This window comes from Pelodiscus sinensis, chromosome 24, assembly GCF_049634645.1.
Source record: "Pelodiscus sinensis isolate JC-2024 chromosome 24, ASM4963464v1, whole genome shotgun sequence".
In the NCBI taxonomy this organism is placed as follows: domain Eukaryota; kingdom Metazoa; phylum Chordata; order Testudines; family Trionychidae; genus Pelodiscus; species Pelodiscus sinensis.
The window spans coordinates 13,308,457-13,320,767 of record NC_134734.1 but is presented as its reverse complement, the minus strand read 5'-3'; the positions used below and the strand labels follow the sequence as shown (position 1 = coordinate 13,320,767).

The following is a 12,311-nucleotide window of genomic DNA, read 5'->3' as shown; positions in this document are numbered from 1 at the left end:
TGCTGGCAGCTGTGTTACTGTTACAAATTTTCAAATGAGTTATCACTTGGGGTTTTCGATAGACTAATGAAACACATGGAGAATTTACCCTAAGTGGAGTGTGTCATGTTCCCTTCAGAGAAGCAGCACAAAGGTGTGTGTTGTGACATGGGAATCAGGGCACGCTCGTCTGATATTGTGGTGCCATAGTGGCTGGCTGCCCCTGGGGATACGTATTTGAGGGGCCTGACGCAGTGAGCCTGCACCCCACGCTCATTGACACTGATGGGGAAATGCTCCCAGCTCATTGTGGTGGCATTTCTGTGCTAGTGAGGCCACGTGGGGGCTAGAGGTTGCTGCTGAAAGCCAGTGTGCTCCAGGAGTTGTTTACACATTTGCAGGCTCTGTTCTGCTCTGCAAAGCGATTGTAAAAATGGCTCCTTCCTATTCAGCGGCTCTGCCTCCTCTGTGGAGTAGTTGGAGCTATTGACTGACTGTACTATCTGCAAGGAGGGATATCCTTCTGTTGAAACTGGGAAGCCAGCATGCGACTGTTCTGAAACATGAATTCCTCTGTCTGCAGGACCAGCCAGGTTCCTCCCACGTAGCCCCAGACAATGCATCAGCTCTGTGTGTTCTAGTATCCCGTGCCTAGGGAGGGTTTGGCCTCTGTTGAGAATAACAGTGAGATTGTAATTCTCCTGTTAGCTCTAGGCCCTAGAGTGCACCATCTGCAGATGCATTTACCATCGAGCTGTCATGAGGTTAAAATGCATGTGGCTAATCCCACTCTAGCCAGTGCAGGTGGCAGAGCTGCGGAGGGGAGTGTCTTAAAATTGTCGTGAAGATGCAGGCCTGGAGAGGCATCTGATACATGGGCACCTGACTGGGAGGAGGCAAAGAGATTATCCCAATGGGAGCTGCAGGTGTTGTGCTCAGAGTCACTGACTCCTCCCCGTCCTCAAGTTGCTGCCTTAGCTCTGCTGCCTGAGGGAAGCAGCACTTGGACAAAGCCTGTATGCCCAACTCTGTGTCCCAGCCTTGAGCCACCGTGCATCCAAATTCCTTTCCAGAGCTCAAACCCCTTCCTAACCCTCCTGCAACCCAATCCCTACCCTACCCTAGCCCCTTCCCAGAGCCTGCACCCCAGCCTGCTGCCTGAGCCCCCCCTCAGAGCCAGTACCCTAACCCACTGCGCCAGCCTTGAGCTCCCACAACTCCTGCCTTCTGCACCAAGACACTGTCAAATAGCATACTGTCACAAGTATCCTAGGGAAAACGTATAATTATGTACAGCCACTCCCTCACTTACGAACACACCTACTTACGACCAACGTCCCATTAACCCCATTATAGTATTTTCGAGTTGAGAACGATGTAGGTCAAGTTTTTCGAACAGTGTATTCAAAGGTATTTCCAACTTACGACCAAATTGAGTTACGACCACGTGTTCGGAACGTAACCCGTTTGTGAGTTGGGGACTGCCTGTATAGTAGGCACTTGGTGTCAGCTTTTTACAGCACTGTGGTTTCTGCATTTTCTTTGAGGTAAATCCCTAGGTTGCACTTAAATTAAAAAAGTGATCTTGTGCTTGAAAAGGTTGGAGACCACTGGTTTAGATATTGACATTAGATCAGACCTTCCAGTGCCAGAAGGGACCACTGTGCTCATCTTGTCTGACCCCTTGGCTAACACAAGAGAAACACTGCCTGCCCTGGCCCCACACTGCCGGCCTGTTCCCAGGAGCAGCCAGCCTGGCCCCATGTGTGTGGGCAGGAGTCTCAGCCCACTGCTCCTGCCTACAAAGCATTGTCCCTGTGGCTCTCATGGCCAGGAGCAGGAAACTCCCCAACGGCAGCTGAATGGGATAGTGCTGGCCAAGAGGAGCAGTGCGTAGAGCTGTGGGCTGCCTCCAGGTGCTTGTTGGGCCCTTCTGGGAATGTGTAGAGCCCTGCATGGATATAAATGTCTACCCAGGGCTAGACATTGGTCTCTGCTGATCCACAGGGCTTTTACTCCCAGGAGACACTGTAGCCAAAGGAGAGGAACGTGGTGCAGCTGCTCCCAGGAACCAGCTCCCCATGTCAGAAGCTCCTAGAGCCAGCACCACCTCTGCACCCCTGCCCCTCTCCCAGAACCCCCTCCTACCTCCATCTCAGAGCCAGTACCCTTTACTGCACTTCTGCCCCAGCCCGAACACCCCATAGCCTGCATCCCTTCCTGTACCCCTAGCCCTGAGTCCCCTCCCGAAGCCAGCACCCTGCCCTGACCCTCCTCCCAGGAACAGCACCCTAAAACCCACCCAGCCCCTCCGGGACAGCACCCCAAAACCAACCCAGCTCCTCCAAGCCAGCACCCCAAAATCCCACCTCAACCTTGATCCCACAGAGCCAGCACACTGTACCTTCCTCCTGCACCCCAGTCACCTGCTTCAGCCCTGATTCCCCTCTCACAGCCAGTACTCTGATCTCTAACCCCCACCTCAGTCCAGTAAAGGTGATTGAGGGTGGGGGAAAGCAAGGGAAGAAGAAGGGAATGGAGTGAGTGGGGTGGGGCTTTGGTGAAAGGGCAGGGAAGATCTTGGGTTGCCCTTTAAATTTGGAAATTGATCATGGGCATAAAAAGGTTGAGGACCACTGAATTTAAACTTTATTTCCAGTCTGAATTTTTCTAACTTCAGCTTCCATCTGCTGAATCGTATTCTACTTTGATAGATTGAAGAGCTCAATATTGTATATTCCCTTTGTAGCTACTTACAGACTTTGATCAAATCACCCTGTAACCATTTCTTTGTTCAGCTAAGTAGATTGACCTCCTGGAGTCAATCACTACACAGCATTGTTTTCTGACCCTTTAATTGTTCTCATGGCTTTCTAAATCCTCCACAATTATCAAGATCCTTCTTGAATTCTGGATGCTAAAACTGGACACACAATTCCAGCAGTGCCCAGTACAGTGCCAAGTCCAGAGATAAAATAACTTCTCTCTTCCTATTTGAGATTCCTATTCATGCATCCAGGGATTTGCTGATTATCCACCACAATCCTCCAATCTTTTTCACTGTAAATGCTTCCCAGGATAGATCTATTCCCTCCCCCACCCATTGCAAAAGCATGGCTGACATCCATTGTTCTTATATGCATATGTTTACATTTAGCCATGTTAAAATGCATGTTGTTTGCTTATGCCCAGTGTAGTAAGTAGCCACAGTGCTGTGTCAGTGACCCATCTTCATTATTTACCACTCCCCTGATTTTTGTATCCTCTGCAGACTTTATTAGTGATGATTTGATGTTTTCCTCAAGGTTACTGATCCAAATGTTAAATGGCACAGGGCATAGAACCAGTACCTGTGGGATCCCACTGGAAACACCTGCTTGATGATGGTTCCCAGCTTACAATTACAATATTGCAAAACACAAAACAGCAGAAGCAAACACAGTAGTGTAACAGTCTGAATAAACCCTTCCCCCTGCCAGACGTTCAGCCTTCACTTCTGCCTCCTGCAATGTTATCATCCTCAGTCACCACAGAGGATCCAAGCCCAGAAGAGACCTGGCTCTCCAAATTCAGGAATCAAGCAGGGACAAATATCTTTAAAAAAAGCTTCAACCCTCCCTCCCCTTCCAAAAACATGTGTGGGAAGGGGAGGAGTTGCATAGCCTTAATCCCACCTCCTTTGTAAATGCATGCAGTCTGCAGCAATCCACTGAGAGCAGCCCAGCAGGAGTTACCTTCCCCCAAAGAGTGAAAATTGTTGTGTCAGCCCTTACCAATTATATGCTGCAGTTGCTGAAATGGCTGCTAATTAGAATCTCTTGATTTCTGATCAGTAATTTGGCACGTGTCTGCTGTTAACAAGTTTGGACTTTGCCATGCCTAATTACCTCTCACAAAGGCTCCCAGCACCGAGTTGGCGTCAATGCAGACGGGGAGATAGGCAGACAAGCTCTGAGTTCTGGGGAATCAGAGCAGCCTAGGACCCTGGTAACAGGGAGAAGCAGCAGAGACAGGCAGTGGTTTTACAGTTGCAGAATTTGGGGTAATTCTGTTTCCATCATGCCCTTTCTGGAGCTTTGCCTATGATTTCTCTCTGCATTTGAAACCTGCCTTCTAAAAGAGGAACCTGGGCTTCTGTCCCACCTTCAGAGAGAGGAGTATATGTCATTGGCCAACTGGCTAATTTCTTGGGGATTATTCTGGGCTCACTAGGAGGCACTAGATAGGAGGGGCATGCCAGGATGAGATTGGGAGGATCCAGTCCTGTCTTCCTTTGCCCACACATGCTCCTCAGCTGCTGGTGATTAAATTGTTTTTCCGGCTGGGACCAGCAAAGGGAGGTGCGTGAGTGGGAGGGCAGATGGCAGGATGAGTGGGAAGGAGCCTATTGCTGGGCCCAGTTGTGGCATTGTCTAGCTAAGAGGCCAGGAGCGTGAGTGCCCCAAAGTCTAGTTCTACGTGGTGGCCAGACAGGAGCAGGCACGCTGATTCTGAGATCTCTTGTCCTGCAGCCTGACTCTTAAGAAGATGTTTTGCTGCAGGGCTGCCTTTCCTTGGCACAGGCCTGGCCTACATCCCTGTGCTGGAAAGTCCCACCCAGACTCCATCTCCAGTCAAGCTGTGGCCACTCGGGCTGCTATGTGGGAGAGTAGAATGCCACCTGCTCCCACAATCCAACAGCTGTTGTACTGCATCCCCCCGGGCTCCCTTCCATCCAGGGCTGGGTTCAAACCAGCTGCTGAGAGGAGCTGGGGTCCTTAGCTCCTGCCAGCTCCCCCACCCCAGCCAGCTGCCACTCACTCTGTTTTGGACCTGCAGAGAGGACCTATAGTGCAGTGAAATCCCCACCCCCTGCCAGGCTTTGTAATGCAGGATTCTTCTGCTAGTGCCAAGAGCATTAGTCCTGGTTCCCCCTCCTCCATGCTGGAGCAATACTTATGCATTGCAGCCTGCATCCGCTTGGGACAGAGTCAGAACTCCACTGAGCCTCCATGGGCTGGCTTTGTATTTGTTCCATGACTCTAGATTGCCCCTCTCCCCACCATTGGTTGTTGCTCCTGAGATGAGTGAAGCTCTTAGTGCTAGAAGAAGATCCAGCCCTGCAGGAAAGCAACATATCAAACTTTGAGAGCCCATGAGTGGCTGAGAACTGCAAAGGCATCTCACCAGGACCCCAACAGCCTGAAATAGAGAAGATTGCAAGTGCTTCCCCCCAATTAGAACACATGGCCGGTAGAGAGCAAGAGGCCCAGCATACAGGGCTCTAGCATAATCTGATGGGGCAGCACCGAGCTTGCTGTCAGGAGCTAGTGTGGATGGGTGGGAGTGGAGGGTGTGTGCTAGCCCAAGGCCTTTGGCATTAATGCTTGTGGGAGTGGACAGTGCCAACCATTGGCCTACCACTGATGCCAATGCTTGTAAATGAAAACTGTTGGGAGATTTTTGGTTTTTTAGTTTTATTTTTGTGTTGATTCCCATGAACACACCCGCTGGCCACAAGGTACAGTCGTATCATTAGCATCCCTTGGACTCCTTCAGAACCAACCACCCTTTTGCCAACTTACGCCAGCCTTGGCTGGTTTTGTCCTCATGCTCAGGTTGAAAAATGATTTGTGCCTGGGGTGAATGTCCCTCAGGCAGCGTCTTTGTCCGAAAGCCCCGACCTTGGGGCTCAACAGGCTTGAAAGTGGATTGTGTGTCTGCTGGTCATCCGGGCTCGTTCTTATCCAGGGGGAAGCTCCTACGCACAAAGAAACTAGCTCACAAACAGGATTAAAAATGAAGAGATTTACAACTAGATGCAGGGAAAGCAGCGAGGGAAAGGAAATCCCTCCAGCATGGGGATGGAGAAGACTAGAACTGAAGAAAGTAAAGGGCAAGAATGGCTTGAAATGCTGAGCAAAATGTTTGTCCTTGGTCTTGGTAGTGTTTGTGTCTTGGGCATAGAATTTGCTGAATTTGCCTTCAGTTGAATGTTTGCTCAAATCTTTCTTCAGGGCAGGACATGGGTCTTGCTGACCCTTCCATTTTGGGTGACATGTTCCCGTTCCCTTCTGCTGCGTGCCTTGAAGTTCTCTTCGGGGTCGCAGCAGTTTCACTAGCCTTTGAACCAGGGCGACTTGATGCCAAGGCCTCAGGCGAGATGGCTCCCCTGGGATTGGCCTCCATTGACTCAGGACAAGATGAAGCCACAAGCTCAGGTGAACTGACTCCTTTTGCTTTAGCCTCCATTGATCCAGGTCGACTTGCAGCTGGGACTTCGGCAGAGATGGCTCGCCTAGGATTAGCTTCCCTTGAAGGAGGTCGGAGGGAAGCAGGGCCTTTGGGTGAGGAGCTCTCTTTGATTCGAACATCCATGCAGCCAGGCTGGCGTGACAGTGGGACCTCTGACACACCTCTGTTCCTATCCTCCTTTGAGCCTGACTGGCACAAAACTGAGCTTTCTTGGGAGGTGGCTCCTTTGATTCGAACATCCATGCAGCCCGGCTGGCGTGACAGTGGGACCTTGAGGGGGGCGGATTCTTTGTGATAAGCCTCCTCTTCGGGGGGCATTTTGGCGGAGGACCTGGGGTGCTGGGAGCCTCTGCTAGATGCCCGGCTGTTCTTATTAGAAGGCTCCTTGGTGGTCTGCATGTGTGATTCAGGCTCCTGAGGCTGTTTGGAATGGAAGAAGTGCAATCGTGGTTTGAATTCTACCCCTGTGGCTTAGCTGAGGTGCCATCAGTGCCAGGGAGGAGTTTCTGAGGAGCCAGCAGGGAGAGCGGGAGGGAGAGGTAGGCAGAGCTGGCCCTGCACGCAAGCTACTTTACTACCAGTTGGGCTCTGCACCTGGGGCTCCATGCAGAGAGAGGACTTGCTGCAGTTCTCCCCCTGCCTGGGTCTCCATGTTCTGGTGGGTCCCTCCCCAGGCTGGCTGTAATGCTTTCCTTTCCTCAGCCCGGACACCTGAGGATGGGCTGCCACTCAAGCATCACCCAGGGCTTGTGACCCAGGGCCAGTCTGCTCTCATCATTGACCCCAGTGGCATGGAAGAGCTTACTGTCTGTGCTTAAAGTTAACCCTTTAGAAACAGGCTGGCCAGTGTCCTTCAGGTTCAAGAAGGCCTGACCTGCCTTCCTCCTACCAGGAGCCCCTTCCTTTGGCTCTGGATAAAATGCCCAACATGTCCTAGCTCCACTTTCAGGTCTGTGGGTTCCCAGCCCTTCCCTTCGGGAAGACACTGTGGACAGAGGTCACAGGTCCTCCTCACTGCTTGGGGCACGGGCTTCTATGCAAGAGTGAGTTTGTCAGGCAACCAAAGAGATGCCACTTAGCACTACCAGGAGCAGCTGGGACAGGGTCACTTCCAGACATGAAAGCTGCTCCTGGGGCCTTGGGACCCTCCTCTGCATTCTGTGCAGCTCCCGCTCAGCAGCAGGAGTCTGGCAGGAGTGAGAGCTGTGGCTTGAGCGCCCCCTGCTGGTGCAGCTGCATCACTGCATGGGCATGCACCCCAAACTGCCAGGGCAGTGCACAATTAACACTGTACAGCCCCCAGCAGCCCCATTACACCAGTCAATACAACCATGCAAGCCAGCATACCAGCAAATCTAGCACCTACCCAGGTGGAAAGGGGCCAACTCAGTATTTCCCCTCCCCAGATACTGTCAGTTTCCAGAGTCCATGGCCATAGTGAGATGAGAACAAATCCTCAGCACTAGCAGAAATTAGGGTTTTAATGGGGAGTGAGGGTTGCAGATATGGGGGTGGGCTGGCAGCCCACTGAGGTGCCTTCACCATGCAGCTGAGTCAGCCCCTCCTGAGCATGGCACAGGCTGCCATGTTCAGAAAATTGCTCTGAAAGGACGGACAAGAGCCTAGGAAAGCGTGTCCTTGAAATTTGCACGTGGGAAGCTCCCAGCTGGCTTCAGAACTCCTGGCCTTGGTCTTTTGGGGCACAGCTACTATCTGATCATTTCCTCAGCACAGAGCCCCTGTGTTATTCAGGGCAGGTACAGATTAGTGCAGGCACAAAATTGCACCAACAATTAATAGATACTCAGTTTCCCAGTGCCACCTAGGAAGGCCTGCATGCCAGGATCTCTCCACCTCTGCTCTACAAGGGTTCAATGCAAGCCTCAGCAAACAGGTGCCTGGTGCTGTCAGCTCCCTGGAGGATGGTGCTGCCCCCGTGCACAGGGCTCCCTACCTTGCCGGTGATCTGTGGACGGAGGCCGTTGCAGGCGTTGGTCAGTGTGGTGGACTTGTGGATCCAGTTGGTGAGGCGTGAGGCTGCGGCAGCTGAGCGGGAGGTCAGGTTCAGTTTGGCTGGGGGAATCTTCAGTGGCATCTCCCAGGTTCCCATAAATGTGCCCCAGGGGGAAGCCTGCAGAGCAGGGGGAGATGGCTTTGATCTTGGGCATCAGAGCCCTGTGTCCCAGAGAAGTTCCCAGAGCAGCCCTGTCTGCATTGGTATCAAACGACTGCTACAGCCATGTTTGAAGGGGCCTTCTCTAGTGAGCTGGCAGCGAGACCCCACTACCCAAAGCTTCCTGCACCGCAAGAGGGGGAAACAGCCATCAATAACCAGTTTTACACACAATTGTAGCTTCCCTAGCCCTGGCTCTAAGGGCGGGTGAAGTGGGGGTAGTAAGAACACCCCAGAATCCAGCTGCTGCCTCTGGCGCCTCCTCACTAATTTCCTGAGGTGACTGACTACTAGCACCAGCTAGCTGCACCCTCTCAAAGGCTGGGCTCTTGTCCCACTAGGCAGAGCTAGTGTTCCCAGGAGAGGGCCCTGCACAGTGGATTGGGTGCCCCAGGAAAGATGAGCCCTGTATAAAACCAGCTGGTCTCCTAGCCTAGGGTTAGAAAATATCTCTCTCACACAGAGCAACCTCGAACCCAGTCCAAGAAGGGCAAAAAGCAACACACTGATGGGGGCTCACGGGCATATCCCTTCCTGCTTGTGATTACACTGCTCCCTGGACCTGCACCCGCACTGAATGCTTATGGGCAGAAGACATCCGGGTTAACTTCTCTTACTGTGATTCAGCAATGGGACATGAGGTGATCAGCCAGAACTTGGGCACTGCTCAGTTTAGTTCCCTATAGTTTGCACAAAGCAGATCTGAAGTACCTGGCAGAGCTTAGATAGCACAGTGATGGACAACAGAGACAAGGCAGGCAGTTACTTACCCACTCACTGGGGTTCCCAACTCCAACCCTGAAAACTGCTCAGGCAATACAAGTCAAACCAACCGTCTCACCTTTGAACGTGGCACTGAGGGAAGCAGGTGTCCTCGTTCATTGGCTATAAATTGAGTGTAGCCTTCCCGAGCAGAAGGGCGCTGAGGGTAGAAGAAAAATGGGTTGAACTGTCCCTGTGTCAGAAGAACAGAAATGGACAGCCACAGCCACTCTGGGGCTGGCCTATGTGGGAGTGCCTGAAAAGGGCTGAGGGGGCAGTGGGAGTCCATCAGTCAAGCTGACAACATTGTCTCCCTTGGCAAACAGGGTTTCCCAGCTGTGTGAGATCCAAACTTGTAGGCCCCCAAACTGGCCACCTGGCCCACCCTGGTCTGATCCCAGCACCGATGCAAGGGAGATGCAGGGTCCTTTCTCCAGATTATTCTGGATCCATTGACTCTGTATTATTGCCAGTCTCCTCCTTTGGGCCCCAACTCATGTTGGAGGCTAAGAGCTCCCGGCTAGGAGCAGCCAGGAAGAATAGCAGAGGATGGTGGGCTAAGACACGGCTGGGCCCAGGTGCCATTGTAAGATGGTGCAGGCACTCTTCTGGTACAAGTGAAGTGCAGATTCAGTGCAGTGAGGCAGAGCTCTGGGACCCGTTGTCATAAAAGGAGTCCATAGGCAATGCAGGGTGAAGGCAGAGGGGCCCTACCTCTTTGTAGATTTTGGGTAGGGTCCAGTTTTGCAAATTCCGTGCAGTAAAGGCATCTTCATACTGCAAAAGAGAAAGGGGACAGGCTATTCAACAGAGGTAGCTGAGCCAGGATACAGGTACTCAGCACAGCCTGGCCCTGCACTGACCTCTGTGTGCATTCAAATAGTCTGATGTGGCCCACTCTGAAACCCCTCTCCTTCCCTGCCAGAGTTCTTTCCAGCTCATCCTTTATCACTGACACTCTTGTGCCCTTAACACAGACCTAGGCAAAATATGGCCCAGGGGCCAGATCCAGCCCACCAAACCACTGGATATGGCCTGCAGATGTAGCAGGGAGCCTGAGGCAGACTCCTTGCTTGCTTCATGTCTCACTCCCTCCTCCCCATATAGTGCTCAGAAAAGGCTGCAGCAGCCATTTCTCTTTCTCAGCTGTGAGCCTAAGGGAGGGGGGAATGGTGCTTCGTGCTGTTCCCACCCCCAGACAATCCCATTGGCCTATTTCTGGCCAATGGGAGCTGCCTGTTTGAAAAACTGGTAGTGCATGATGCATGCCCTTGTTCACCAATGCACATGGCCTCTGCAGTCTGTGCGGGAGTGAGGCAGGTTGAGAATCCTGCTGGGCTGCTGGCCAGGAGTCACCCAAGGTAAGTTTCCCTGCCAAAGCCTGCCTGTGGCACCTCTTCCCCAATCCTCTGCCCCGCCCTAGGTCACAACCCAAACCTCTGCACGCCGATCCTCTGCCCTAGGTCATAACTGTTTCCTTCAGGCAAACTCCCTCCCAGGCCCCGCACCTCCTCTTGCACCCCAATCCCTTACCCCAAGCTCCCTTCTGCACCTGACCACCATCCCAGACCCCACATCCCCTCCATTAATATCATGGAAGAGCACAGCCTTTGACCAATTTCCAAAACCTTGGAGTGCCACCCCATCAAAAATTATTGCCCCCCACTTTTATCTTAATAGCAGGGGGTAGGTGGTGAGCAGGGCTCATAAGACCCTATTTCTGTGAGGCATGCAGGCAAGCCACACTGGGCCCTGCAAAACATCCTGGAAACACGCAGGAGCTTCCAGCCCTGCTCTGTGGCCAAGCAGCCTGGCCTCGGGGGAAGGAGCGCAAGGAGGAAGCCAGTCACAGGGGGGTTGTGGGGGCCCGAGGGGAAGCCGGGGGGGGGGGCCGTGTGGGTGTCTGTCTGGGGGGTCCTATAGGGGGAAAGACCGGGGTCCGCGAGGGGGGGTGCGAGGGGGGGTGCGGAGCCCGATGGAGGCAGGGCTGGGGGGCCACGCGGGGGGGGCGGGGGTTTCGGGGGGGTAGGGGCGGGGGGGTAGTGGGGCCCGGGGCGGGGGCCGCGCGGGGGGGCGGGGGCCCGAGGAGGCGGGGCGGAGCCCGATGGGGGCAGGGCCGGGGGTGAGTGGGGGGCAGTGGGGCCCGAGCCGGAGGCCGCGCGGGGGGGCGGGGGCTTTGGGGGGCAGGGCCGGGGGGCCGCGCAGGGGGGGCGGGGGTTTTGGGGGGGTAGGGCCGGGGGGCCTCGCGGGGGGCGGTGGGGCCCGAGCCGGGGGGCCGCGCAGGGGGGGCGGGAGCTTTGGGGGGGCAGGGCCGGGGGGCCTCGCGGGGGCGGTGGGGCCCGAGCCGGGGGCCGCGCAGGGGGGGCGGGGGTTTTGGGGGGGCAGGGCCGGGGGGCCTCGCGGGGGCGGTGGGGCCCGAGCCGGGGGCCGCGCGGGGGGGCGGGGGTTTTGGGGGGGCAGGGCCGGGGGGCCTCGCGGGGGCGGTGGGGCCCGAGCCGGGGGCCGCGCAGGGGGGGCGGGGGGTGCCGCCCCGGCTCTCACCTGCCCCGCTCTGTAGTTCGTTGCCATGCCGCCTCCGGCAGCTTTCGCTCTGTTTACACCCGTCTCCTAGCAACCACCGGGGCAGACACCGACCAATGGGAAAGCGAGGCCGTGGTCCTCCCCGAATCCCACAAAGTCTCGCGTCGCTGTCGGAGAGCGGCTCCTTCCCTAGAGCCCCGCCCCCGTGTCGCGGCCCCGCCCACACCCTATCGCTCCGCGAACGAGACCCCGCCCCTCGTCTGACGGACTGACTCCGCCTCCCGAGGCTGTGGGGGCGGGGCCGCTTCTTCCTCGGGAACACCACGTGTAGGCGCGGTCTGGGCAAGGCTCCCTGGCAGCCGGGTCCTGCGGAGCCTTGTATCCGCCCTCCCGCTCTGATTGTTCGCGCTTGCTGTCTGGCAGGGCCCTGCCTAGGATTTAGGCTCCCTCCAGTTCTATAGAGCTGTGATTTTATGCTCTTCAGCTATGCCCCAATGAAATGTTTAAAGCAATTATGTTTAAACTCAGACTCTGTCCCCTAACCCAGAACAGAAACTGAGGCCAAGGCTACACCATGTGGGTGTCTGTGTGGGGGGCCCAAGAGGGGGAAAGACCGGGGTCTGGCACAAGGGCTGGGAAACTC

At 54.8% G+C, this 12,311-nt stretch overlaps 2 protein-coding genes across 3 annotated transcripts in view; one reads left to right on the top strand and one right to left on the bottom strand.

Annotated features, from left to right (window-relative positions):
- Positions 1 to 5,418: 5,418 nt before the first annotated feature.
- CFAP126 (cilia and flagella associated protein 126) lies at positions 5,419 to 11,803 on the bottom strand. Of its 2 annotated transcripts, none has more exons than XM_075908047.1 (5): positions 11,690 to 11,803; positions 9,863 to 9,925; positions 9,228 to 9,308; positions 8,168 to 8,344; positions 5,419 to 6,633 (listed from the first exon to the last, which is right to left on the bottom strand). In XM_075908047.1, the coding sequence occupies exons 1-5, from the start codon at positions 11,714 to 11,716 to the stop codon at positions 5,944 to 5,946; spliced, it is 1,038 nt and encodes a 345-aa protein (XP_075764162.1). In that variant the 5' UTR covers positions 11,717 to 11,803; the 3' UTR covers positions 5,419 to 5,943. The 2 variants fall into 2 exon arrangements, with proteins under 2 accessions (XP_075764162.1, XP_075764161.1); XM_075908046.1 differs by lacking the exon at positions 11,690 to 11,803 and adding an exon at positions 10,815 to 10,871.
- LOC102459692 (NACHT, LRR and PYD domains-containing protein 3-like) overlaps positions 8,340 to 12,311 on the top strand; it is a 33,895-nt gene continuing 29,923 nt past the window's right edge. The window contains exon 1 of the mRNA XM_075908043.1: positions 8,340 to 10,509. The gene's annotated coding sequence lies outside the window, so the exon portion shown is untranslated. The remainder of the gene's footprint in view (positions 10,510 to 12,311) is intronic.